At 53.2% G+C, this 26,703-nt stretch overlaps 1 protein-coding gene and 2 long non-coding RNA genes across 3 annotated transcripts; 1 reads left to right on the top strand and 2 right to left on the bottom strand.

Moving 5' to 3' along the window:
• Nucleotides 1–477: 477 nt before the first annotated feature.
• LOC106978201 (uncharacterized) lies at nucleotides 478–9,259 on the bottom strand. The gene is made up of 3 exons (XR_008289438.1): nucleotides 8,133–9,259; nucleotides 6,418–6,518; nucleotides 478–4,529 (listed from the first exon to the last, which is right to left on the bottom strand). It is a non-coding gene; the product is annotated as an uncharacterized LOC106978201 (long non-coding RNA).
• Nucleotides 9,260–9,370: 111 nt separating this feature from the next.
• On the bottom strand, nucleotides 9,371–16,636 carry SH2D6 (SH2 domain containing 6). The gene is made up of 16 exons (XM_053201390.1): nucleotides 16,628–16,636; nucleotides 16,482–16,507; nucleotides 16,083–16,117; nucleotides 15,599–15,669; nucleotides 15,271–15,514; nucleotides 14,755–14,885; nucleotides 14,034–14,094; nucleotides 13,093–13,115; nucleotides 12,586–12,646; nucleotides 12,138–12,216; nucleotides 11,929–11,959; nucleotides 11,757–11,781; nucleotides 11,295–11,353; nucleotides 10,935–11,018; nucleotides 10,607–10,765; nucleotides 9,371–9,985 (listed from the first exon to the last, which is right to left on the bottom strand). The coding sequence occupies exons 1-16, from the start codon at nucleotides 16,634–16,636 to the stop codon at nucleotides 9,869–9,871; spliced, it is 1,215 nt and encodes a 404-aa protein (XP_053057365.1). The 3' UTR covers nucleotides 9,371–9,868.
• Nucleotides 16,637–18,168: 1,532 nt separating this feature from the next.
• On the top strand, nucleotides 18,169–25,423 carry LOC128311245 (uncharacterized). Its single transcript, XR_008289439.1, has 3 exons — nucleotides 18,169–18,821; nucleotides 20,815–21,005; nucleotides 23,659–25,423. It is a non-coding gene; the product is annotated as an uncharacterized LOC128311245 (long non-coding RNA).
• The last annotated feature ends 1,280 nt before the right edge of the window (nucleotides 25,424–26,703 follow it).

Below are 26,703 nucleotides of genomic sequence, written 5' to 3'. Positions count from 1 at the left end.
CAAGCTCTGATAATAAAAATCCCATGGTTAATCTAGCTTATCTCTGGAAAGATACACAAGAAACCAGTAACACTGCTTTTCTCTGGGGAGGAGAACAGAGCAGCTGAGCAAAAGGTACGGGAGGGACACCATCTTTCTCTGTACTAACTACTCTTTTATGCCTTTTTAATTGAATGACCTGTGATTATTTTTTTTTTAATTTTTTTTTTAACATTTTATTTATTTTTGAGACCAGAAGAGACAGAGCATGAACAGGGAAGGGTCAGAGAGAGGGAGACACAGAATCTGAAACAGGCTCCAGGCTCTGAGCTGGCAGCACAGAGCCCGATGCGGGGCTCGAACTCACGGGCCGTGAGATCATGACCTGAGCCGAAGTCGGCCGCTTAACCGACTGAGCCACCCAGGCGCCCCGAATGACCTGTGATTATAATATCTAACAGTAAATATAATTCCAACTGAAAAGTGGTTCTAGGAATCGGTTTGAGGTTGGGACAGAGCCAGGAGCTGGCTTTGCATTGGGTTTCCTCCCTCAGATACCCTTTTTCTGAGCATGAGGGGCCGGTGAAGGGAGATGAGAGCAGACCGAAGGGCTTGGAGTGCCCTGCAGGCTGGGCCCGGTGTGGCGGCTGGACCCAGGTGTCTCATGTCCGCGTCCTTCCAATGAGAAGGGCACACCTGCCTCTCTCTTTGCCTCCAGCTCTGGCACAGAGCTTTCCACCAGGCCTGGGAGCCTGGTGGAGTCGGGGTTGGGGGGGCGCAGTCGGCACAGGCCGTCCCCTCTGGCGCAGGGCACCGTGTGCTCACTGGCCTGCAAGCCCGGGGGGCCTGAGCTCAGCAGCCTCACAAGTTTCGTCAGTGACAAGCAGTGCTAGTAAGGTGGGCAAGGGTCATGAGGATGTGCATATGGCTGAGGCACGGCTGAGGGCAAAGGTCAGGCCCAAATAGCATGGTGGCAGATGACAAGGAAGGCCTCGTTTGACCCTGGCATGGACAGGGAGGCCAGCAGTGGCCACTCTCACGGGTCCTGAGCCAGAATGCAGGGGCCGGTCCTGAAGCCTGCTTCAACCCCCAGGCAGCGACCCCAACCCAGCTGGTGGCAGCCTGAGGTTGGTGTGGCCCGTGAGCCTTGGTCTGTGGGAGCAGCTGACACACAGGGGCTGCCACGTGAATGCTCCGAGCACCCTCCTCTCATCTCTGTGCTCCCAGAATGTCTCCAGGCCTTCTCAGACAGGCATGGCTCCCGGTGTACCCCGCCCCCCAAATCCACAACTTGTCCTCCCAGCCTCCTCCACCGGATCCCCGGCGCCCCTGAGAAAAGTTCGTGGGCCTCGGCAGGGTCCCAGTGACCCAGTCTGCTTGCGGAAGGCTGCCTGTTGCTCAGATGTGTGCCTGGGGGTCAGAATGAAGGCAGCGTGAGGACACGGGAAGACCCTGTGGATGTGACTCCTGGTTCTGCCAGAACTCTCTGGGCCTTAGCTGCTTCGTCTGGGGCTTCCCTGCATCACGGCACCATCCCTTGGAGCACTAATTAATCATGAAAGCACTTTGTAAAATGTGACACACATTATCCGTGTTGTTATTACACGCCCTGTTATATCACTGAGCTCTTAGTAAACTGATGCTGAATGAATCTTCGTCTTGAGCTGATAATGACTCAGGAGGGTGGCCTTGGCATTCCTACCTTCAGCCTGGGCATCGAAAGTGAGGGTGAGGGCCGGTGGGGGTAAGTCTACCCTCTAACAGGATAAGAGGGTCTGACCTCCCCGAGGAGGGCAATTGGGCCAGTGTTTGACAGAACCTGAAGGCCAACAGGTGCCCAGGCCCTCTTTGAACAGGTCCCCTGGGAGAGGGGCTCTAGGGCTCAGCTCTGTTCACAGGCTGCCCTTGCAGGGGAGCTGGACTGACTCAGAAATGCTCAGCGCTACCCCAGCTCCATGCAGCAACTGCTCCCAGATCTTCAGGTGACCCTGCTCTGCTTCCAGAAGGAATGGAACTACAGACCTAGTAGGCCAAGGCAGAAGGGAGTGAATGGGTATGTTTTCTAGAGTGCGGAGGGGTACAAGAAGCTCCATGTCCTGGAGGCAGGCTGAGCTCACCCACCTCTGGCCTTGCATCAGCTGCAGAGCTGGCTGCCAGGCCCTGGGAATTAGGCAGGAGGCTCCCAGGAGCCTCCTAGCCTTGCTTCTTGCTCTCGGGGAGAGGGTGGCAAGGAGGAGCTGGCAAGCCCGGGGCTCCGCAGACTCTCCATTTCCAGGTCAGCCAGCTGCCCCAATTCCCAGCTTCCCGGGCAGCATATGGCCTGTGTGATCAAGGACAGGCACAGCTGAGGGCCCTGGGAGGTCACCCAGCCTGCCCAAGGTCTCCTTGCTGGAAGCCTTCCTAAAGTTGGCGGTATCTCCCAGGTAAATGTGGGGACTTTGGAGCTGGTACCTCTCTGGCCCCTGATATCACCACTTAAAAAAATTTTTTTTCGTCTTTATTTTTGAGAGAGAGACAGAGCGTGAGCAGGGGAGGAGCAGAGAGAGAGGGAGACAGAGAATCCAAAGCAGGCTCCAGGCTCCAAACTGTCAGCACAGAGCCCAATGCAGGGCTCGAACTCACAAACCAAGAGATCATGACCTGAGCCGAAGTCAGATGCTCAACTGACTGAGCCACCCAGGTGCCCCCTGATATCACCACTTTACCACTAAAAATGACCCTCTACCAATAGCAGCAGGTGCTACAGATGTGGGCCAGATGTGTATCATGGAGACTTTCATTGTAGCCTTTCATCTCACCCTTGATTTATTAATGATTCACCTTAGGGTTGAATGTGACAGGTGGTTCACAGAGGGATTCCCCTTCTGTTATTCTCTCCAGTGTGTGGGATTTATAGAATCTGTGAGAACTGCCCCACAGCTCCTGTGTCCCTGACTCCTCCTGGGGCACAACAGTGCATGTTCTCAGTGTTAAGTGCCATATCAGCTCCCTTCTGCCTGGAGCTTCTCAAAGGGGCATGTAGAGTTTCTGGGGATTCTGGAAGGCACCCATCAGTCCTCCTCACTCTACTGCCAGTGCTCTCTCTTGCCAGTGTCCTCCTGCTCCAAGCACACCGGGCCTGCTATCTGTGATGTCCTGAGAGCTGAGTTGACAGCAATGGGCAAAGGAAAGGAGACCCTGGAGGGCTAAAGCAGAGAAGGCAGACGGGGCGGCAGGGACACAAGGGTTCATGGGAGGCCTGGGTCAGCCCTAACCTGGTGCTTTCAGCTTCTCCTGGACTCAGTTTCCAAGTCTTCCTCAGCTGGTCCCCATGTCCAGGCCTTACCCAGACTTGTGCTGCTAGAGAAAAAATGTACACACCCCCACCCCCAACCAATCACAGACTCCTGTCCCCTTCCTGGGCCTTAATTTCCTCATCTGCAACGTGAGGAGACAGGACAAGATGGATAAGATGGTTCCCCAGCTCAGGTGCTGTAGGAGTCCATGACAGCATTCTTCTGCTAGAACTTTCTCTTTCAATGCTCTCCCCTCCATGCAGCCCCTGCCTCAGTGTTTGTTCTTGGGTTTTCGCTCCTGGTCTCAGACCCTCTGCCCTAACTTCCAGGCTTTAATGGAGACTGGGCTGATCCACTCATTATCTCAAGACAAACATTAGACTATTCCAAACCTACATTTGCCTTTTATAAGCTATATCTCCTGGGTTTTCATTTAATCCAAAACGCTCTGTGGAGGGGGTGCTTCTCCGCAAGGAGCGCGTAAGAGATCTCAGCTGAGAGGGCAAACCTTGTGAGGCTGAGCAGGGAGGACTGGAGGGGATTGGAGGGGTAGAGAAGTAGAGAGCATAGAAGGAGGTAGGCCAGGCTGTGAAAGACACACAGTCCCAGGCAGCACGCAATTAGCCCCAGGCCCTGAAGATATCGAGGTTGGAAAGGCCCTTGGAGGTTACTTAAGCCAAGCACCCTGCCCCTCCTATTGCATTTTATTTTATTTTCCCCTGCCTTTCCTATTCCATTTTACTTCATTAATTGTTTAATTTTTTTGAGAGAGATAGGAGAGCGCGCATGCATGGCTGGGGAAGGGGCAGAGAGGGGGGGTACAGAGGATCCAAATGGGCTCTGTGCTGACAGCAGAGAGACTGATGCAGGGTTTGAACTCACAAACCGTGAGATCATGACCTGGGCCGAAGCCGGACGCTTAGCTGACTGAGCCACCCAGGCGTTCCTTTCTCCTATTCCATTTTAAAGATGGGGCCTAGCAAAATCAAGTGACCTAAAAGAAAGTATAATTTAATACCAAAAAAGGAGGAAGAACTTGATTTCCCTTTAAAAGATGGTCCTTTAAATGGAATAATTTTGCTTTGGGAAGAGCTCATTCTGGGAATTGCGTTTTTCTCCTTTTTTGTCACCAACTGGTGATGTCATCATCATGGTCCATGGGTGTTCTGAGGACCAGATTTGGAAACCACTGTCCTGAAGTCCTTCTGTTCCCAACATCCCTCTGTCTCTTCAACAAGACTTGCAAACTAAACAAAGGAGACATCTGGGGTCAATCTAGATTAAAAAAAAAAAAAACACACTTTTAAAATGACCTCAGTATCCCTATAAATGGTCACTGCAGCTGTAAAGGAAGCAGAAACCTGTCGCTCAGAGTAGGGTGCAGGCAGAAACTCTGTCACAGGGCTCTGGACCAGGAATAGGACTTAACTCCATGCTGAGCAGACCACGGTAGGTAGGTAGGTAGGTAAATACGTAGGGAGCTAGCTGGTTCCTCTCACATCTTTGGCACATGAGGAGGATTCTGGGAGTATTGATTCTGGAAAGATGGTGAATGTGTTCTCCCAGACTGGTGGAGAGAGCTGTTTTTTATGTCCTCTTAACTCAAGGATCCTTAGAGATTGGGAGTGAAAGTGGGGAGAAGAAGTCCTTTAGTAGCTGTGGAGGGAGAACGAGATGCTAGTTTGTTGCCTGCCATATAATATGCACTCTGTAAATACTTGTGATTGATGTGTGGGATGTGTGACATAATTTATGGTAGATCTAGAGCCTGTCGGACAAGTCTAAACTCTGGTTTTACAACTAACTGCTCAGAAAAACCTCTGATGCCCCCAAACTTCAAGGACACAAGTGCCTGTGGCAGGCAGGAGTCTTCTTTACAAATATCAGAAGCCATACTCCTACCAGCTTAAACCAAAAAGGGTTTCTAGCTCACATAGCTGGGAGGGGCACAATAGCAAAAGCTGTGACCTTGGGGCAGAACCCAGTGTCTCCAAGATACTTGCTCTTTGTCTTTGCCTGACTTTTGCAGATAGGTTCTGTCCATGTGGTGGGGACGCCAGCCATTTGCAGCCCAAACTCAGGCTTAGAAAAAGGGCTTCTCTCTCTCTCAACATCAATATATCTATCTCAGAGAAGGCTTTGATTGGGACTGCTTTGGTCCTAGCCAGACCTAGGTCACATGCCTGGTCCTATGGTGAGGGAAGTAGATGGCATTACCAGGAGGAGGGGGGATGGGAAAGCCAGGTGGGGAGACAAAGCAATAATCATAGTACCTACAATATCTAAAGGTTGCATGTATGTGTGTGTGTTTATGCATGTGTGTGTGTGTGTGTGTGTGTGTGTGTGTGTGTGTGTGTTGGGGAAGCCCAAGTCTGAAAGAGCCTGTTAGAGTGCCTGGGTGGCTCAGTCAGTTAAGCGTCTGACTTAAGGTCAGGTCATGATCTCACGGTTCATGAGTTCAAGCCCTGTGTCAGGCTCTGTGCGGACAGCTCAGAGCCTGGAGCCTGCTTCGGATTCTGTGTCTCCCTCTCTCTCTGCTCCTCCCCAACTCATGCTTTGTTTCTCTCTCTCTCAAAAATAAACATTAAAAAACAAAACAAAAAAAAACCTCTGAGAAAGAAAGAAAGAAAGAAAGAAGAAAGAAAGAAAGAAAGAAAGAAAGAAAGAAAGAAAGAAAGAAAGAGTGAGCCCATGAAAAGGGATCATGCTGGGGCGACTGGGTTGCTGTCATACTTTGGCTCAGGTCATGATCTTGTGGTTCATGGGTGCAAGCTAGCGTCAGGCCCTGTGCTGATGGCTCAGAGCCTGGAGACTGTTTTAGATTCCATATGTGCCCCTCCGCTGCTTGCACTCTGTCTCTCTGTCTCTCTCTCTCAAAAATAAAATAAAAACATTAAAAAAATTAAAAAGAAAAAGAAAAAAAAGAAAAGGGATCATGTAAGTGGGACCAGAACCAGGCTTGGCCTATTCACAGGATTATTATTAGGTACCAATCATTTGGCTCCACTATATGTCAGGCTCTGCATTAGGCTAAGTATATATTACATACATTATTTCTCATTCTCACAGTAACCCTAAGAAGTAGATATTATTAGCTTCATTTTAAAGTTTTTTTTTTTTAAGTTTATTTATTTTGAGAGAGACAGAGAGCATGCATACTCACTGGAGCAGCAGAGAGAGAGGGAGAGAGAATCCCAAGCCCACTACGAGATGCCAGGCTGTCAGGGCAGAGCCCGATGCAGGGCTCACCAACGGTGAGATGACCTGAGGCAAAGTCAAGAGTCAGACACACTGAACCAACTGAACCACGGGCACCCCTAGCCTCATTTTAAAAGTAAAAGAGACAGAAGTTAAGGTCACACAGGCCGTGAGTAACTGAACCATGTTCAAACTTGGGTCCTTTAGACTATAGAGCCCATGTTTTTTGCCCAAGGTCAGGTTGCTGCTTTAGAAACCAAAGCTGAAAGCTTGCTGAATGGTGGCAGAGAGCACACTCCCAGCCCCAGCAGGTGTGGTCTTGCCAGGGTGGGTAGCCACGACTTTCATGCATTTCCTGGCTGCATACTTCCTTTGTCCCCTGTCCTACAGGCCCTTCATGGCAGATGGAGACAGGCAAACCACTCATGGTAATACATGGGCTTCTTCACCAAGTGGATACCAAATGGTATTTCTCCCAGACTTGGTCCCCCAGTTAGTGACTCTGCCTGGATATTTCTAGAGTCTGGCCTGTCAGGTGAGAAGAAATGGGATGGGGTATAGACGGACACTGGCATGGCAAAAAATCAAAGGATGTCATCTCTCACCTAAATCACAGAAGTATCTGCAGGCCCTGATTACTCTCCCTACCCCTGTGCTGCCTCTCCAAACCACTCAGCACTTCACAGCTAGAGAGACCCTCCTGAAATACTACCCCTCCTGCACCCACCCTTGCTCTGAACCTCGATGGCTTCCCTTTGCCCACATTCATTATGGAGGCTTCTCAGGCTCCCCTGGACCACCACTCTCCCCCACACACCATTCTCTTTTATCACTGGACAGAACTAGGTTGGACTTTTCTCTCACCAAGGAAGATCTGATTAAGGAATATTAACAAACAGCTTTAGAGGAATTTAGGGTAGACTTGACCTATTCAGTGACTCTCAACAGATTTTGGCATCTATTGTATTCCAGGTCCTGAATACACAATAATGGGCAGTAGTAGCTTGGTTCTTTCCTGGGAGTGAAAAGGCAATTGCTGGAAGGTGTCCTAAGTGCCTGAGCCCAGGTTTGGGGATCTGGGAAGGCTTCCTGGAATAGGGGACATCCACGTGTGACGTGCAGGGTGAGGAGGTACTAGCTAAACTGAGTCACTCTCTAGACCAAGCTCTTTTTTGGCCCTCAATGGCCCTCATCACAGGCTGTTTCCACTCCTTGGACTGAACCGCCTCTCTTTTTCCCCAGGGAGGGAAGGGGTGAGGCTAGTTCCTGAAAGTTAGTTTTCCAACTGGAACCAAGCAGAGTCTCTGTCAGGTCACCAACTCAAGAGCTCTGTGCTGTGGTCTCCGCTACCCCCACTGGCCAGCTGGCTTTGGGGCTAGGCGAATTCAGGGCTAGAAAAAGCCGGCCCTAGGGGAGAGAGCTCCTCAAGAAAAGTCAAAGCTGAGAATCTGGTGGGAGATGCCAGAATCTGATTGTACCTTGAGGCCCACCCGGAAGTTGGGCTCTCCACCCTCTCCAGCCCCTGAGTTCCCACCTGGTCAGGTAGGGGAAGGCCCAGAGGGAGCCAGGGCTGACTAACAAAGCCAGGGAAGCGTCCTTGGACCTCCTGTCCCCCTGCTTCTGCGGGCGTCTCCAGCTGCTAATCCCCTCCTCACATCACACAGCTGTGCCCACCCTCACCTGGCCCTGTGCCACCTGCCACATGCTGCTCCTCTTCCAGGTGGCCTGGCCAGAAACTACATCCCTGCTGGGACTTGAAAGTGGCAGTCACTGACCCGAATTCCCGTGTGTGTTCGTCTGGGGGAGAGGCGCTATGGCCCTCCCCACCAGGGGACGCCTGCACTGTCCTCCCCACTTTCCAGAGAGCGCCTTACCTAAGCCTCCTCCCCCTAGGATAATTGCGTAGGGACAATTATCGCCGCCTCTGTTACAGACATTAAGGAGCGGGTAATCTGTCAGAGCCGGCAGTGACGGCAGTGACGGAGAAAACCGCCAACGCCCACGACCTTGGCCCCGATATCGCACTTGCATCTCACGGTGCCCCGGGGCACTCCTCTGCCATCTACCCGCGCTCCCGCCAGGGCCTGGGCGCGATCCGGGGCCTCCCTGCCCGCCAGAGTCCGGGGGCCCGGCCGGGGGGGTAGGAGGTCCGGCCCTCCGTGCCATCCTGAGCGCCAGATGGCCTTAGAGACGCCCTTTGTTTCGCGGCGCTCACGGCTTCTGCGCAGTCACGGTCACATGGCGCTTCCGGCACGGGGTGTTCCGGGCGCTGCGCCAGGGCCCGGCGGCGCCCCCAGCCCAGCGCTGCCGCCGCCCCGCCCGCCTGCCGGCCGCGCGTCATTCTCGGACCCTCCAGGGTCCCTGAGCGGCGGCCGACCTTCCCGCCCGGCACGCAGGCGGCTTTGCACTCGGCCTCTTGCCTTCTCTGAACTCCACCCTTGGGCTTGCCGTAGCTTTTGATCTTAGCACTGGCATGTCAATTACCCATTTGCTTCCTGGGGTACTCCTGTTTCCCCTAGTCTAGACAACACCGAGTGAGCAAAGTCAGACTCATTCCTCCCTGGGGGAACACGATACGGCAAATAGTGGTGGACAAGTACTTAACTAAGTCCGTGCTCATCATTTAATGGGGCGGCAGAGACAGCGCCAAGCGTTTCCTACCCCTTCTCCACTCTGACCTCCACAAACAAAATAAAACAAAAATCAGCCACCCCGGGCTGGCCTCCACTGACCAGCTAAGGGCAAAAGACCCAATCAGGGGCAGAAACGGGGCTGGCCCTTCTTCCCCTGGCCTGGCCACCACGGCTCCATCACTCCCAGGCCCAGTCTGTGCCCTGGGACACTTAAGAACCTTGAAACCTCATGGAGGCCTCACAGAGGCTGCCTCTGCTTCACTCAGCAGATTCAAGAATTCACTCAACAAATATTTATTGAAAGCGGACCATGTACAGTGTAAGCAAAGATGCCAGCCCTGTGTTAAGTCCCCGAAAGAATGTGAAAGGATTCTCTTTGTGTCCAAGCAGTACCCCGGGCTGTTTCCCTGAGGCTCAGCTTCCCCGGGGAGGCTTTCATCCAAAGCAGCTTGGGAGGCTCTAGTAAACAGTGCAGACACAGCCATGCCTGGGGGCTGGGAATGGGGACGCTGCGTGATGCCTGCTTCCAATCCTTGGAGATGCAGCAGGGCAGGGCAGTGCCAGGCTCCAGGTGAACATGGGGTGGGGTCTCAGGGGCTCTTGCTGCCTCTGGGCAACCTTTCCCAAAGCCTCTCATCCAGGCCTGCAGGGACTGGGGCAAGGGGGTGGGGAGGGTCTGGAAGGGTGGAGACTTGGGAGAGGCAAGAGGGAGACAGCCCAGGATGGCCCCGGCAAGGAGCAAACTACGGGGCCAGAGGTGGCTGTGTACAGTCCGCCATGGCGTCAGGGCTTGGTGGGGAAGAGCAGGCAGGTGAGCTGACGGCTACCGCTGTGTCTGTCCACAAGGGGCAGCGGGTGCTGTGTGTAGTGCCGGACCATGGCAGCCACGGAGGAGAACAGCTGGACAGGAATGAGGGGCATCAGTGAGTCCCCTGAGCCTCATGCTGGGAGAAACTTCCTGAAGGAACTGAGGGGCTCTGGGGAGGGGGTTTGTTGACATTTTTCTAAATACTTTCCTTCTTGTTTGCCCCATGAAGAGCCACTGCTGTTCTGCTGACCAGTTCCAGGCCCCGCACAACTTTCTTGCAACTGCACCCACAGGCATGTTGTTAGCCAGGCTCATATTTCCCAGGCCGGGTAGAAATAACTTTGGGGCCATGCCTCTGCCCAGGTCCTCCAGCACGTAAGCCTCCGCAAGTGCCAGGCACAAAGTTAAGTCCTTGGGATGGGCAGGAACCTGGACTACCCGGGCCCTGCCCTCCTCCTAACTGGGTTCATGGCAGGCCCATTGCCTCCCACCGGGCCTTGGGCAGATGGAGCCCTACAAGAGGGGTGCCTCCCCCAGAGGAAGGCAGACCTCTGGGAAGGAATTCAAGTCACTGGCCACTCTTATTTCCACCCAATCCAGAAAAAAATGCAAAATGTGGGTTTTCCTCTGGGCAAATGCTCCTGGCAGGACCCAGCATGTGACTGTGCTGTGCCCTCCTTGCTTTGTAGCCCCCATCCTCTTCCAGCACCCACCTCCTCGTGGTTCCTGCCCTCCCGGCCCAGGGCATAGTGGCTCCCACCATCCAGCCGCCGGATGGGAATGTTGAAGACCCGGCCATGGAGAAGCACTGCCAGGGTAAGGGGCTGTGAGCCATGAGGCTCTGAGCTGGGGCGCACAGTGTAGGCCCCATCCTGTGGAGGAGACCCCATCCATCAACCTCGTCTCCCAACTGTCTGCCTGCAGCCTTGGCCCGCAAATGGCCAGCACCCCCCTTGCCCTCCCATCCCCACCTGCTCAGCCAACCACAGCTGGTGAGCAGAAGGGTTTCCGAGAAAGCCCAGGGGGACTGCAGTTGCCCACCTTTCGGAATTGGAGCAGGGCACTCTCAACAGCATGGCGGTCACAGTTCCCTGAGTACCAAGGCTGACCCAGAAGGCTGCTGTCCTGTATACACACACAAGCAGCCATTCACAGATGTGCCACGACAGTGGAGAGGGGCTGGGGAACAGAGAACCCTGCCCTGCGGTCGTGTTCACATCTCAGTTCCCTAGACTGAGTCTGCACAAGCAGAACAGAGATGTGTCTGTGTGTGGTGTCCAGCAGGGTGCTGCACACGCATGTTCAAAACGTGATCCTTGCTACGGTGAGCCGCACCCACCCCACCGGCCGCCAAGAGGCCCTGCAGGCCTCCTCCAGAGCCTTCTCCCTGCCCCTCCTCACCTCAGCAGCTGAGGTGCTCCGGGTGGGTGCTATGCAGGAAAGAGAGGATCTCCTTCCTGCTGGAAGAAGCAGATTGTAAAGCTGAGGCTGGCTGGGGATTAGGCAAAGAAGGCTTTGGGCCCAGCTGCAGAGGTGGGCGAGGTTAGAGGGCAGTGCACATAGGCCTGAAGCCCCAAGCAGAGCACCCGGAGCTTCATCCCTCCTCTCCAGGTCTTGGGCTCTGGTAGGACCTACCAGCTAGGCCACGAGTGACCTCCAAATGAGGGATGATCTTGAGATACGGGCTAGGAGCTTCCTGCTTTGGTGCAGACCCTGGCAAATGCACAGTGGGATCCCCTCAGGCCTGCTCCCAGCTGAAGTCAGAGCTGTGAGGACTCCCACAGCCAAGTGGGGCATGAGAGGCTGGAAAGGTGGGCCCTGGAAGGACTGCCTGGGGTTCATGCTGAAGACGCCTCTACTCACCTTTAGAAGTGTCGTTCGCTGCTCCCTGGGACACAGGAGGGCTGGTCAGAAAGTCTCGGTCCTGTAGGCCCACCCCCTGGGCCTGTAGTCCCTCCCTGAGCTCCCTCCCCCCCCCCCCCCCCCCCCCCCGCCCCGCCCCAGGTTACTTCTCCCCTGGCTACTAGCCTCTTACATTCCAAGCTTCCTGGGGGGCTACGGTGGACCTGTGGGGAACAAGTTGGGGAAGAAAGTGGCTCTGAGCTGAGGCGCTCAGCCCCAGTGGCTCAGGATTTTATCTTAAGGGAAAGAACCCAGTGAACCCAGAGATCCCAGGGTCAGAGCTGGGGAAGCTTGAGTTGGCCATCTCTCATGTACACACACACATCCCTGGTGGGCACTCACCTGGGCACCACTGATGTCCTTGGAAGAGGGTCTGGGGGCATCAGGACTTGAGAGCTCAGAGTTCGAGTCAAGGCCAGGACTAAAACAGTGAAAGCAGGCTGGGCTGGAGACTGGGTATCAGGCAAGGAAATCCACACCGACCAGGGAGGGGTGCAGATGCCTGCAGCCCTGCTGTCTCTCAGCAGCCCGGGCTCTCAGGGAGTCCTTCCAACCAGTGGGGAAGCCCATGCAACCCTTGCTTTAAGGGGGTTCCCCCTCTAGTATGCACAGTAGGGGTCAACCTGGACCAAAGGCCGAAGCGTGGGTGTCCATGTGGGTGTCCAAAAGCAAATGTGTATTGGTGGGGTAGTGGGGAAGACAAGGGAAGAAGACAGAGCCAGAATGTGTCCTGTTGTGAGCAGCTGAGGGCCTCAGGCAAGATGGATCTGGGGTAGAGGAAGGTGTTCACCTGGACTGGGCTCACATTCCAGGTAGATGTTCTCATCAGATTTCTTTGGAGGGCTTGGCACCTAAGAGTTTGACCAGCAAATGGGAGGGAGGGTGAAGCCATCACTTGGGGTGGGGGGAATATGGACATCTCCCCCCCCACCCCCCACCACAAACTGGACCTCTTTCTGAGAGCTAGCTAGAATGATTAAAGTTGCTCCTTTGCCTGGGAGGGGGCACCCACGAGCACCTTCCCCTTCAGAGGTGCCTATAGGCCCCAGCTCTCATAGAATGTGGGTGTCCAGGAGAAGCCCAGAGGCCAGGCTTCCCCAGTAGCCTTGGACGGCATATGACAGCTGGCTTACACCTTGTCAGGGGCCTGTGGCAAACAGGAACGACTCTGCTCTGGACCTTTTCCCTTGGTTTTAGGGCTATTTCCTGGCCCTCCCAAGGCCCCCTACCCCAACTTTGCCAACTTCCTAGCCAGAACCCTAGAGGATGAGTGGGGACTGAGAGAGAGGTCACTCACCATTCTGGCCGGTGTAGCCAACTCTGGAGGTAAAGGAGAAACCACCAGTCATGAGCACAGGGAGAAAAGAATTCAGTGAAACTTAGGCTGGAAGGACGGAGTATCTTTGGAACTCATCTGAAGGGATTCTCAGAGTCAGCTTTGAAGCTCCAGGAGAAAGCCACCCTAAGCTCCGATCGCCTTACTTCACACCCCCCCGGTGGTGTTGCCTGGCTTGACCTCCCAAATGATTTGCCAGGCTTGCTCCAAATGACTTTGGGCTGTTCCCCAAGTCAAAACCACCCTCAAGGTCACGAAGGTTTACCAACCACTGAGCACAGTAAACGTGAACGTGCCTCAAGTTAGCTGTTTGACCTTAGGCAGGAGACTGCTCTTCTTGGGCCATGTTCAGACAAAAATGTGCTGACTGAGGTCCCTCACTGTCCTGATATCCCAGGGTTCTGGGTTCACAGGCCTCAGGGCACTTATCACAGGCAAAGTCTCTGGACAGTGGTAGCAATAATGACATGGATGGGATCAGAGACCGGTGGCCAAAGAGCCACTTCGACAGGGACATGACACTCAGATGTGTTTCAATAGTGAGGGTCCCCCAGGCAGGGGAAGCTGCCCTCAGATCTCTTCATCCTGGAGTGTCCCTTGCCGGACCCAGAAAGCACAGCAGGTGCAGAACAGGACCTGGAAGTCGGGGACTCTGCTTTTTTGTGATCTCAGCCAAAGCATTTCTGGTCTCCAGACCTTAGGGTCCTCCTGAACTGCCAGCCTTAGCAGGGATGGGGAATTTTTCCTCAGGTAAAAATGAGGAACAGCTGGAGGAGTGCAGTGACCAGGCAAAGCATGAGCCCAAGTAACCCGAACCCTAGTCTGCCCTGAGGGGGCCAGGACGCCCCATCTCAGGGTAGGGAGTGGGTGGGCCTCTAAAAGAGATAGGAAGTCCTCATTACCTTGCTTCCCAAAGGGCTGTCCCTGCTTCCTAGCCTCCTGCAGGCTCAGTATTGCCTTCAGCTGTGGGCACAATGGGCGGGAGGGAGAGCAGGGTTAGGGGTGGGAGAAGGGAGAGGAACTGGGGCATGGGAAGGGCAACATGGTGGGGTGGGATGCAGTGGGGTTAAGTATATCTGCGCGGCCTTAAAACCACTGCAGTACAAGAACTAATGTACAGAGGTAACTCTTTGCCTCTGCTTTGTGCTCTTTGTTGTGAATCTCTCCCTGTTTTTTTTCTTTTTATTCCAATAAAATATATGATGAAAGTGGTAACTTCCAAGCCCATAAGCTTTTCTCAAGCCCAGTGGGCCTTTCCAGCTGGTCGTGATGGCAGCCAAGTGAGGGATTTCTTCACTCTCTAGGCAGGGAGGGGTCCTCAGGCTCCAGGGTCCAGGGAGGGGCAGCCTGGCCTTCCAGCCCTCCCAGCTCCACCGGAAGGGTGAGTCCCTGGACGCTGACTGGTGGGGGTGGGGGGAATGACCGGGAAGGGGGAGGGGAAGGGAGCAGCCGCTGGTAACAGGGCTCTGCTTCTGACACATCTAATTTTTCAGGGACTTCTAGAATGCAGATGTGGGGGAATCTTGCGGATGAGTTGCCTCTTAGATTTACTCACTGGGAAATGGTAGCCTGGGGTGAGGTGGGGGGGCGGGGGAAGGAGGCACTTGAGGGGGTGTTATTCACCGTTGTGGGCTGGGGCTGGGGTCGCGGTGGCGGTGGCGGTGACTTGCACGGGCCCGGGGGGCCAGGGTGATCTGGAAAAGGCCCCAAGCATTGTGGGTGCGTGGGTTCCTCCCACACAGGTTCCTGTTGTCCTCCCACCCCCTACCTAGCCTTTATTTCCTCCTCCCCCTCCCCCTCACTGGCTTCCCCACAGCCCCATCTCCATGGCAACTGGAGGCAGCCAGTTTTCCTACCCCCACCGAGTCAAGGAGCCCTGGGGGTGGGATGCCAGCGGCAGCCCCGGCTCTCCTGGCATCCCTACCCTGGTTCGAGAAGTGCGCGGGATCTCAGAGGAGGCCCCAGGGACCCTGTGGGGCCTCCTGCTTTCCCACCGTTGCCTTGGTTACAGTGCCCCTCCAGGCTCTCCCCTTCCCACTCTCCCTCCTACCTTTCTCCCCCCTGCCTCCTCCTCTCCATCCTCTCTCTCTGCCTAGCCCAGAGGCTTCAGCAACTGCCAGCTGAGGCCTCACCCCCAACCCCCCCTTCCGTGGCCCAGCACATACAAAGGGAGAAGAGGCAAGGTCTGCACCCTCTTTTCTTGTGGGGACCCTCTGTCCTGCCTGACCACCCAACTCCCTTCCTCACCTTCCCAACCCCTACCCAAGTACAAAGAGTCCTCCTCGGTGCCAGGAAGGTGGGCAGGGACAAGACTGAGGGGTAGAGCCTCACAGGGGGGCAGCTCATATTTATCTTCCTCCTCTTCCTCCTCCTCCTGGGCTTTCTGGAAGGGCTAGAAGAGGAGCAGGACCAGTGGTAGCTGCGGCGTCCCACCTCCCTCCCCTCTAGTCTCAGCAGCTATACTTACTGTGTGTCTCCAGGTCCCAGAGGCAGGCAGAGGACATGGGCTGGGGACATCTTTTTTCCAAGCTGGGGAATCTGGACAGGGGACTGATGAGACTGGGCTTATCTCCCAGCACCCCCACCCCCACCCCACAATGACTTACTCTCTGTCCCCAATATAATAAACCATCTGCACTTTTACAGTAGGGCCTCAGTGATTCACTCAGCTCAAAGGGACCATTCATGACCAACCTTTCCAACACTGCAGCAGGGCCAGTGAGGTAGGCGTTTTGAAAATAAGGGGGCCTCCCAGCTAAGTTCCAGCTATGACAATCCCCTACCCCATGCACCCCAAATTCTGAGCAAGGCAGATGGAAAGGCTAGGCCCCGGTGACTTAGTAGTGCTGGACTACAACGGGCAGGAGGGGTCCGGAGCCATTCAGAAGAGACTGTACTTGCAGGGGACCCCATTCTGCTTGCAGGGGGCCCCCTTGCCCACTGTCACTTACCTCCACATCTGGGAGATGGAAGGGGTGGCCCCAACCTGCAATCAGACTCTAGTCAACTCTGCCCAAGAGGCCCTTGAGTTTGTGTCAGCCAGACACTGCACAATTCCCAGGACATTCACATCCATGACTATGTGAATGGCGCCCCCTGGAGTTGTGTGGCACTGGCCTGGGATCAGGACAGCAGGAAGAACAGTCCCGGGGGCAGAGCCAGTGCCCGGTGGGTACACAGCTGGATGAGTTGGTGCCCCAGTGAAGCTGGTAGTGGGGGAGCCCTAGCGCTCACAGCGGGGTAGAAGTACATGAATGGTCTTACTGGGCAGGTAGGGCCGTGCCCAGGAAAAGGGCAGCGAGGTAGAGATCAGAGAGGAGGCAGAGGAAAGAGCGGAGCTGAGTACTCACCGGGGCTTGCTTCCCCTGAGCTTGTCCTGCAAAGAGAGAGGGGCATAAGGGGGTAGTCAGTGCAGCTGGGATGCCTCTCCCTGGGAAGATTCCTGGGCCCCAAGGGGTGGGCAGGTCTGTGCACCTCGGGCTGCCCCAGAACTAACTCTCACCATGGCCCAGCAGAAGCAGCAATGCCTCCCTTGAGCAGAGGTTCTGCCACAAATGGCCTGGGGACAGAGGCCCTATTGTTCTCATCATTTGCATCTCACAAGCACGAGGAAGGTGGGCCTGCTGTGTCCTCTAACCCCAGACCAAGTTACCCCAGAGGCTCCCATAACCTCCCCCACATTGCCTTCCCGTGCTGTGGTCCCCAGTCTCTAGCCCTTCTGCTCCACAGGAGGAAGGGCTCTCTCCTCTGCCCCAGGGCCTCAGGCCCACAAGGCTAGACCAGGGCTCAGAGGCCTACTGCAGCTCCCTGATCAATGCGTCCTCCTCCCAGAAGCTCATTGAAGGATCATCCAGACTGGCCTTTCCCACCTCACAGAAGATATGACATTAATGGGCAGATCCAGTTGAAAATGAGAGACCAGCCTTGCACTTTTCTTAAACGCTTTATGCTTGCTGTCCTTTCCTGGTGACTGGTCGTCAATGATCACAGAAGTAGAGGTTAATGAAAAGCTTAGAAATATGCATATGTATTTAGTATGACAGCTTCCTTTATGGATGGATGTATTTATTCACTGAATAAGTATTTATTGAACATCCATTATCTGCCAGGCACTATTTAGGTGCTAAAGATGTTATAGGAAAACTGAATAAGCAGGCATGTGTATTTCCTATTGGATTCTTACAATAACCTCATGATGCAAATGCTAGTTTAATCCCTGTTTTTCAGAAGAGGAAACTGAGTGTATTAGATCAGGCTGCCATCACAGAATACCACAGATGAGGTGGCTTGAACTAGAGAAATTTATTTTGTCACTGTTCTGGAAGCTAAATGCCCAAGATCAGTGTGCCATCAGAGTTGGTTTCTTTTTTCTTTTTTAAAAATTTTTAATGTTTATTTATTTTTGAGAGAGAGAGAGAGAGAGACAGAGACAGAGCACAAGTGGGGGAGGGGCAGAGAGAGAGGGAGACACAGAATCCAAAGCAGTCTCCAGCCTCTGAGCTGTCAGCACAGAGCCTGACACAGGGCTCAAACCCACAAACTGTGAGATCGTGACCTGAGCCAAAGTCAGACGCTCAACCAACTGAGCCACTCAGGCGCCCCCAGAGTTGGTTTCTGATGAGAGTTCTCTTCCTGCCTTGCAGACAGACAACTTCTGGCCTATGCTCTCTGCGTGCATAGAGAGAGCTATCTCTGATCTCTTCTTATAAGGACACCAGTCTTATTGAATCAGGGCTCTACCCTTATGACCTCATTTAACTTTAATTACCTCCCTAAAGATCCTGTCTTCAAATATAGCCACACTGGGGGCCAGGGCTTCAATAGATGAATGAAGAAGGGGTACAGTTCAGTCCACATAGCTCAGAGGCTTTGAGAAATTGGGTGGCTTTCCCAAGGTTGACAATTAGTAAGTATTGGAGGTGAGATTCAACCCAAGCTTTGCCTGTGCACTAACCACCAGGCAATCCTGCATCTCATCTAGGCCTGAATCCTTACCCTCCTTTCCTGTGAGGGAATTAGACACAGCGGTAAACACGGCTTCCTTAAGGAGCCCATGACTTTCAGGTGTTCTGTTACTTGAGTGAATTTTAGAACATTAATATCTGAGAAGTGTTGGGGCAAAAAGAAGGGCCTGGCGTCTGACTTTGTTTAAACCAGGGACTGAGGAAACACAGATGAGGATCATGAATAGAAGACTTTTCTAGGGCACTGTAACTTGCCTGTTTATTATTTTGGTGATGTCCTGGCTGTTGGCACAAAGAAGTGAAGGTCATGTGCTTACATCTTTGGAGGCCATGGGGCTAGGGACACTGGGGAGAGAACCTCAGGGTTGAGCTGGCCACAACCTTCAGAGAGGAAGACCAGATGACTCCTGGGACCCACAGGCCAAAGGGCACTTTAAGAAGCTATGAAAAATCACTGGGGTGGCTTAACAGGGAGCCCATGTGGTACAGTGGGAAAAACTGAGAGAACAAAAACAAAGAAACAATCTAGGTCTGGGTCAGGGACAGGGGTCTCCTCCCTAACCTCCACTCCCCATTTGACCTTTGTTCCACATTTGGACCGTATTGCAGGGGGCAACCTCCCTCATGAAGGGGACTTTCTATGGGACAAGGTCAGCAGATCAAAGTCTACAGCAGGAGGCTCTAGATATCAGCCCCACTGCCAACCCAAACTGAGTGGGTTTCCCAGTAAGTACCCCCCTTGCCTCAGCCACACCCCCCCTCCTTCTGTTTGGGGCTTTGCATAGGCAAATGCCATGAGCAGGGTGAGTGAAAGGGTCACAGGCACAGAGGATGGAATCGTGCCATCTGGGTGGGGGCATTGGCCTGGACAGATTAGGAAGAAGGGGGTGGAAGGAGGCCTGCCTCGTGGCTTTGTCTCACACTGGCCAGCCCTGTGCGGTGAGGACTGTGCTTCTTACTAATTACACAGGCAGATTTGGACAACCTCTTTCTCCTCTGGCACAGGACTGCTTTGTGCATAGCTATTCCCTCAGCATGAATTCCTAGAAGTGGTATTGCTGGAAGGTCACATTTTGGTTGCAATGCCCCATTGTCTGGTAGCACCCAGTGCCTGTTCTAAGGCTCTTGCATAGCACGCAGTGATTCTCCACATTTTCCAGACCTCGGTTACTGATCTCTAATGGGAACAGGCTGTAATTTGTAGGTGCAGAATAGTCTAAATCCACCCTAAGAAAACAGCTCTCCAGAGCACTGTTTCCCTTATTTGCATGATCACAAGAATCGCTAGAGAACTTGTTAAAAGTCTTAGATTCTCAGACCTTCCATGAGATCTTTTTTTAAAATATATTTATTTATTTTTGAGAGAGACCGAGACAGAGAGCATGAGTGGGGGAGGGCTGAGAGAGAGGAAGATAGAGAATCCCAAGCAGGGGATAGAACTCATGATTCGTAAGATCATGACCTGAGCTGAAACCAAGAGGTGGACACTTAAGCAACTGAGCCACCCAGGCACCCTCCCCCCTTACCTGAGATCTTATGGATTGGATGCTCCAGGAGGGAATTGGGAATATATATACACACACACACACATATATATGTGTGTGTGTGTGTGTGTGTGTATATATATATATTTAGTTTTGAGACAGAGCATGAGCATGAGCTGGGTAGGGACAGAGAGAGAGGCAGACAGAATCCAAAGCTGGCTCCAGGCTCTGAGCTGTCAGCACAGAGCCTGACTTAGGCCTCAACCCACGAACGGTGAGATCACGACCTGAGCCGAAGATCACGGACTGAGATCACTGACTGAGCCACCCAGGTGCCCCAGGAATCTATATTATTATTTTTTTTTTTAATTTTTTTTTCAACGTTTATTTATTTTTGGGACAGAGAGAGACAGAGCATGAACGGGGGAGGGGCAGAGAGAGAGGGAGGCACAGAATCGGAAACAGGCTCCAGGCTCTGAGCCATCAGCCCAGAGCCCGACGCGGGGCTCGAACTCCCGGACCGCGAGATCGTGACCTGGCTGAAGTCGGATGCTTAACCGATTGCGCCACCCAGGCGCCCCTATATTATTTTTAACAAATAAACATCCTAGATCAATCTTATCAAGTCAAGTTTGGGAAACTCTGTTATATAGGAAACAGTCTGAGAACCTGTAACTTCTAGGACATTTTTAGACTCACATATGGACTTTTGCTTGTTTGGAACAAAGGGGTCCCCAGCAGGGAAAGAACGTGACACAGACCCTGCTCTCAAGGGGCCATTACAAGTGATGGAGAGGGCACACCCAAGATGTTCAATCTCTGGGCTTGAGTTTCCTCTTGTGTAAATGGGGATGTCAGTAGGGGTTCCTTTTAGTGAGGGAGCTTCTGAGGGTTAAATGAGGTGATGGCACAAGAAACACACAGCACCCACAAAATAAATATCAGCTTTCCCTGAGACAGCGGTGTCCTGCTTCACATAGATGTTACCATCGGACACGGTGGGTGGTGCGGTCTAGCCGGGATCCCTGGTGTAGCAAAGTGGGAAGCACTGTGAGAAGGAGGGGGAAGGCAAGCAGGCTGTGGCCAGAGTTCTCAGGGGTGACCATGCGGAGCAGGAGATGGGGACGGCTCGACTCCTAGAGAATAGAAGGGGACCTGAGCCATTCTTTCTGGCCAGTGAGCATGTCCTGCATTTGGGGCATTCTCCACCTTATAAATCCTGATTCCATCCACAGGAGCCCAGCGACGTCTTCCCAGCCTCCTTTGCAGCTGGGATGCAGGCATTCAGCCAGTCACATGCCCCCGTGTTAGACTTTGTGTCTGAAGCAGGCACCAAGAGGAAACCGCCCTGGGGAGGGGATGACCTCTGTATCCTACTTCTGGAGGCTGAGGAGGTTGAGACCCCCTTGGGACCACCAGGGCCCAGGTGAGTGGTGTTGGCAATAGTTTTGTCTATGCCCAGAGGTGCCTCCACCAGGCCAACTTGGCCCTGACTTTTGAGCCATTGTTTCTGGCTGTTTTTCTGGTCCTCCAGGAGATGCTGTGAGCTACAGAATATCTTTAATAAATTGTTTTTCCGCCTCAACTAGCTAGGGTGGGTTTGTCTTACTTTCAGTTAAGAACTCCAGAGTTGAGACCACAGAAGCTCAAACTCTGAGGCCAGGCATAGTGGGTGTCTCCTACAAAGGTCAGACCGGGTAGAAAGAAGTGTCATAGCTTTATATTTCTATCCTCTTGAGACTGTGTTTATGACAAATATTAATTATTTTTACAATTAAAAAAATCAGTCAATACAAATGTAAACAACGGCAACAACAGAAGAAGAAAGAAGCAAGGGAAGGAGAGGGAGATAACCTGGATTTCAAATGTGAGGAAGCCCGGGGCGGGGGGGGGGGGGGGGGGGGAGGGGGGGGAAGGATGCATTAGGGAGAAGCAGGGCCCTGGAGGTGGCCCAGGGGAGGTCGTCAGGGTGTGGGGCTACCTTACGACAGCCAGCTTTTCCTTAGCCAGGAAAGTACTGGGAAAGGTGGGGAAAAAAAACCCCAGAGGGTGTTGATAATACAGGAATTCTTCTCCCAGGGGAACAGGAATCCATAGAGGCACGTGGAAAGGGTGGGATAGATCGAAGAAGTTTCTGAACATGAGGCTAGGGCCAAGTCAGTGGCATGAGACAAGCCTGAACTGCAGGGCTGGGGAGGGGAGACCTGGAAGTTATAAACAAGGTCCTGTGAGGAGTCAGGGAGAAGGAATTCTCAAGATATTTTTACCTGAGCAGGTGGAGCCTGAGTCCAATTGAACTCTGTGGTTGGGTTAAAGTTAATCTCAGGGACCCTCCCTCTATCTCCCTGAAAGTGATAAAGATTGGTGTGTAGCATGTCTCTGTATTTTTCTGGAGGCCGGAACACTATTTTCCTTCAGATTTTCCAAGGGTTAGGGTGGGGCCTGACAGTTGACGCCAGCTTTCTAGGTCTCCAGGGTAAAGAGCACGAGCCAGTACCACCTTCCACCTGCCTCCGTCCCACACACCCTGCCCTTCCCTGTCCCTGAGCCTTTGCTCATAGCAGATTTGGTCATGTCCCAGCTCTGCCTAAAACCCATAAGGGACACACCGTGGCTCCTTGAATAAAGACCAAATGTCTCTGTCACCTTGTAAGATCAGGCCCCTACCTGCTTCTCCTGCCCTAGCCCCTCCATTTTCCCCCATGGACTCACACTCAACTTCTCTTTGAGGTAAATACAGGATGCAGGTGGGGGGAGGGCCCATTCTGCACCCTGTAAAAAGGAAAAAAGGACTCTGTGTATGTAATAGTTCAAAAACTCTTACCCCACCCCCACCCGGCACCGCTTTCCTCAGCTCAGCTCTGCAACTGGCAATGCTCTCTTCACAGATGGTGGAAGCACACTTGCCTTCGCCAGACCCCAGCCCTCTCCCCTCCACCTGGGCCTGATTATGAAGATCACCATAACTTCTTCAGCTATTTTTAAACTTGATCCATTAGCCCACTGCCCAGATTCTACAAAGGAGCACCTGGATAGAGAGCCCGGGCAGTGTCCCAGGGTTTGGGAAGCCTGGATAAGGTGGGGGTAGGGGACAGGGTGGCTGCAAATGCTTATAATGTTACATGGCTTCTTTCATCCCTTTCTAGCCTTTTCTAGAGGCTGCACACTTGCCATTCTTTTGCTGGAACACTCTGTCCCCTTTCCTCCCTTGTCCTTCAGGCCACAGCTTATGTGACCCTCAGCAGGGGTCCCAGACCAGGGCAGTCTGTCTCTCCCTTACAATACACCCTCTCTTGCGGCTTCCCCCATAATTAGATCTAGAGGTTTATTTCAGAGCTACACTAGGGACTCCCACTCGACTGGAAGCCCTGTAAATGGGTAGCGACTGTATCTGTTCAGTTCACAGCCAAATTCCAAGTGCCCAGCCCACAGCTTGGCACATAAGAGGCTCTCAACAAATATTTGAGCTACATACTCAAATCTCACTCAAAGTCTGCCTCTCTGTGAGCACCTATTATGTGCTGGGCATTGGCCTGGGCACTGGAAAGACTGCACAGAATGGCAGAAAAAAAATCCCTGACCTCTGGAGCCTACATTTTATAAGGAGAGAGGGACATGTAAGTAAGAATTTTAAAAAAAGAAAAAGTCTGCCTCTCTGCAAACATCTTTGGTCTCTCTCTTCCGAAAGGCCATAGCTTGCTCCTTTACTGCCCATTGGTCACCAACCACTAGGCCTCCATTAAGCACAGTGTCTGGAGACCCTTTTCCTGTTTACCTGCAAACAACTCTCTTCCCTAAATACAGATGGATTACCAAGGACTCTTCTCTGGGTATCCGTGACTGACTGTGCCCTTACCCTACTGGTTCTTTTCCTCTATTTACCTTCCTGTGGGGGGGGGGGGGAGGGGGGAGGGCATCTACTCCTCTCCCCTCCCTCTCTGCACTCTACCCCCTCATTCCTCCACCCCCTATCTCCCTGGACAGATGTAATATGGACCTGCCTAGGTTTCCCTCTTCAGCTCAGAGCCAGTGAGCCAGATATCTGCTACTCCTGCTGCTTCCTTGTTTCTTTCTCCTAGGACTGGTGAACACAGAGATTACGGAAAACCGGCCTGGCCTTTTACTCCCCCTTCGGAGAGACCAGGCACTGCCGCTAGCGGATGTGTCTCCATCCCCACATCCTTCCTTGATGGGTGTGGAGGGCCCTGAGGTCACCCTCCCCACCTTTACCAACGGAAAAATTGAGACTCAAGCAGAGGTGGATGCTGGGCCTTGGGCCAGGGACATCCAATCTTACACGCGGGACTAGAGCCCTCGATCCCCTCACCCCGGCCCGGTCCGCTACAGGTCCTCAGACGTTCTACGGGAAAGGGCGGCCCCTGGTGGTGAAGAGAAGCGTGGCTGCCTGTCCTTATCCTGAGGATAGGCAGACAGAGGAAGGGGCGTGGCCTGCAGGACCACCAACCCAGGTTAATTACCACCTGCTGTTGATGCCAGGACCTTGCAGAAATCTGTGACGCTCTACACAAACGGAAGATTTTAAAAACATGTGCAAACAAGATAGAAGGTGTTATTAAGACAATGAGTTTCTGTTTATGATTTTATTATTTTTTTTAAGATTTTATTTTTAAGTAATCTGCACACCCAACCTGGGGCTTGAACTTACAACCCCGAGACCGAGAGCTACATGCTGTACTGACTGAGCCGGCCAGGTGCCCCTCTGTGCTTTAAATGACGGTTTTAACAAACTTTTATTTAAACATTCATGTGCCAAGAATAACCCTGTCAAAATGGGAATCTTGCAGTTGCATCAGGATGTAGAAGCAGTATAGGTGCAGGCAGGTACTTTCATGTACAGAATAGGTATGTTCCTGAGTCGCTCCCATGGCTCTGAAGGGGAAAGAATCCAACTTTTGTTGCACCTTACCCTTAGCCACATTCCCTGTGATGACCTAATTGACACTGCCCTGTGACTTTACCTGTGCCCTGTAGGCTGGATCTTCAGGAAACAGGGACAGGCATAAAATGGCTTTTGGCATATGGCAGGCAAGTGACACAGGCTCTAACTGATTCCAGAGTCCAGTGCTCAGTCCAGGAATGCAGAAGTTCGCTATCACAGGAGAGTCTTATTAAAGAGTCCAGGGACTGGGGCAAGGTTGTCTCCAAGTTTCCATGGTATCTATCTCTCGTCTCTAGGGGCAGAGGGGCTATGTAACAAACGACATGTTGTCTTAACAAAAATACTTGGAAAACCGAGCCTTTGAGAATTTCCCAGACAGAAATGGGCATGCTTAGAGACCACTTGACTAATTAATACCACTCCTGTTACCAAGGGAACCTGGGCAATCTACTTTGAATATCCTTTCTGGAGTGGTTTCTAACAATTCCAAGATTAAATGAAACGTTTCTAGGAAACAGCTGGTTCGACCTAACTACAGAAGAATAAAATCTCACTGGCATTACGGGGTTGTGGCTATACCTTAGATATTTTCCTATAAACCTTGATGATCAGGGACACAGCAGTACATGATCAGATCAGAAAGTGTATAAGCTGAAAATAGGGCTGGAGACAGAAAGTCCAATGTGTTGCTGGCCACTGTGGTGTCACTGCTCCCGATACAGGTGTAACCTGAATCCCCACTTGGGAGCCAGAAATCAGCTGAGAAGAGGCCTCTGGAGAGACACTGCCTTGGCTCTGGAAGGTGGATGAAGTGAGCTCATCGTACTGAGCAGACTGGACTGAGTTCCTGACTTGTACTGAAGGGATTAGGTAAGTCTCTTCTGTAATGCCTCAGACGATCCTTGGATAACCAGGAAGTTAGGACAAGAGTCTGGCCCTTGACCCCGAGCCGTGAGCAGACCATTTTGAGAGAAACCTACTGAATGAGACTGCCTGCTTATAACTTCCTGGCAGCCCTCAGCCTTATCAAACTCTGCCATGTAAAGCTAATGCCTGGGCGCAGGCACTGACAGTGGTCCGAAACCAGGCCCCGAACATCTGGACATACATCCAGGACCGGGAGAACCCAGGCCTTCCCGGAGCTTCTCCAAGAGACTTGCAGCCCGTACAAGGACCCTAAAAGGCTTAGTCCCGTCCCGTCTCAGGGTCCGGGCTGCTCTTCCCTCCTGGGAAAAGGAGTTCGTTCTAGGAGATGGGGGAGAGGTCAGGAAGGCGAACTCTGCATCCCCCTACCGCCAAGGGGCCAACACATATTCCCTTTCCGTAGCAGCCCAGGCTCGCGGGGAAGGAGGGTCCGGGCTCCGGTTAGCGGAGGAGGGCTCGGACCCGCGACGCCGTGGTCGAGCAGTGTGTGCAGGGGCGGCGGGGAGCTCGGCTGGCGGGAGAGAAGATACTCTCCTCCGTACCGGGGCAGCCACCATCCAACGATGGAAGATCCCATCACGCCCGTCACTCTCTTCCGGTCCTGAGCGTCCTGGTCTCCGAGGCCCCGCCCCGCAGCCCACTGCCTGCTGGGATTTGTAGTTCGCGGGGGCGGGCCGGCACGGCCTGCGAGTGCTTGAGTATGTGCGTCCAGAGGTCTAATGTGCTGTCCCGGTCCTCGTGACTCATGCCTGAGGGCTCACTCGCCTGGGGATTGGCACTGAAGTCGCAGACCACAGCTCCCGAGGCCCCGCCCCGTGGCCCACTCCTACCGGAACTTGCAGTTCGGACTGGGGTTCCGGCCTGGATGGGGCCGGAGGTGGCGTGTCCCACCCCAGCCGAGTCTGGCGTGTTGCCATCCTAATTTTTCATTGTCCTGGATCTGGACAATAGTCCTGGCGCGGGACTCGCAGCTCCGACCGGGATCGCTGTGGCCCTTTCCATGGCCTCAGCGGCCCCTGCAAGACCAGCCTCTAGATGGGCAAACTGAGGCACCAAGAGCTGAGGCTTCTGGCTGCAGTCGGCCCTGGTGTCAGGCAGAGCCAGGCTGAATGTAAACTTGGGAAAGGAAAGGCCAGAGTGAGGACTCGGCCTGGGAGACCCAGCCCAGGCCTGTGGACCACGCTGGGCAAGGGGAGGTCCAAGAACCCTTTCAGTTCTTGAAAGAGTCTGCGAACTCTCTCAAAATGAAGAACAGACCCTCCCGGCACTGGCTGAGCATATGTTAGAGTTGACTGCCTCA

Source organism: Acinonyx jubatus, chromosome A3 (genome assembly GCF_027475565.1).
Source record: "Acinonyx jubatus isolate Ajub_Pintada_27869175 chromosome A3, VMU_Ajub_asm_v1.0, whole genome shotgun sequence".
NCBI lineage: Eukaryota > Metazoa > Chordata > Mammalia > Carnivora > Felidae > Acinonyx > Acinonyx jubatus.
Note: the sequence above shows the minus strand (reverse complement) of the source record. Positions and strands in the feature narration are given on the sequence as shown.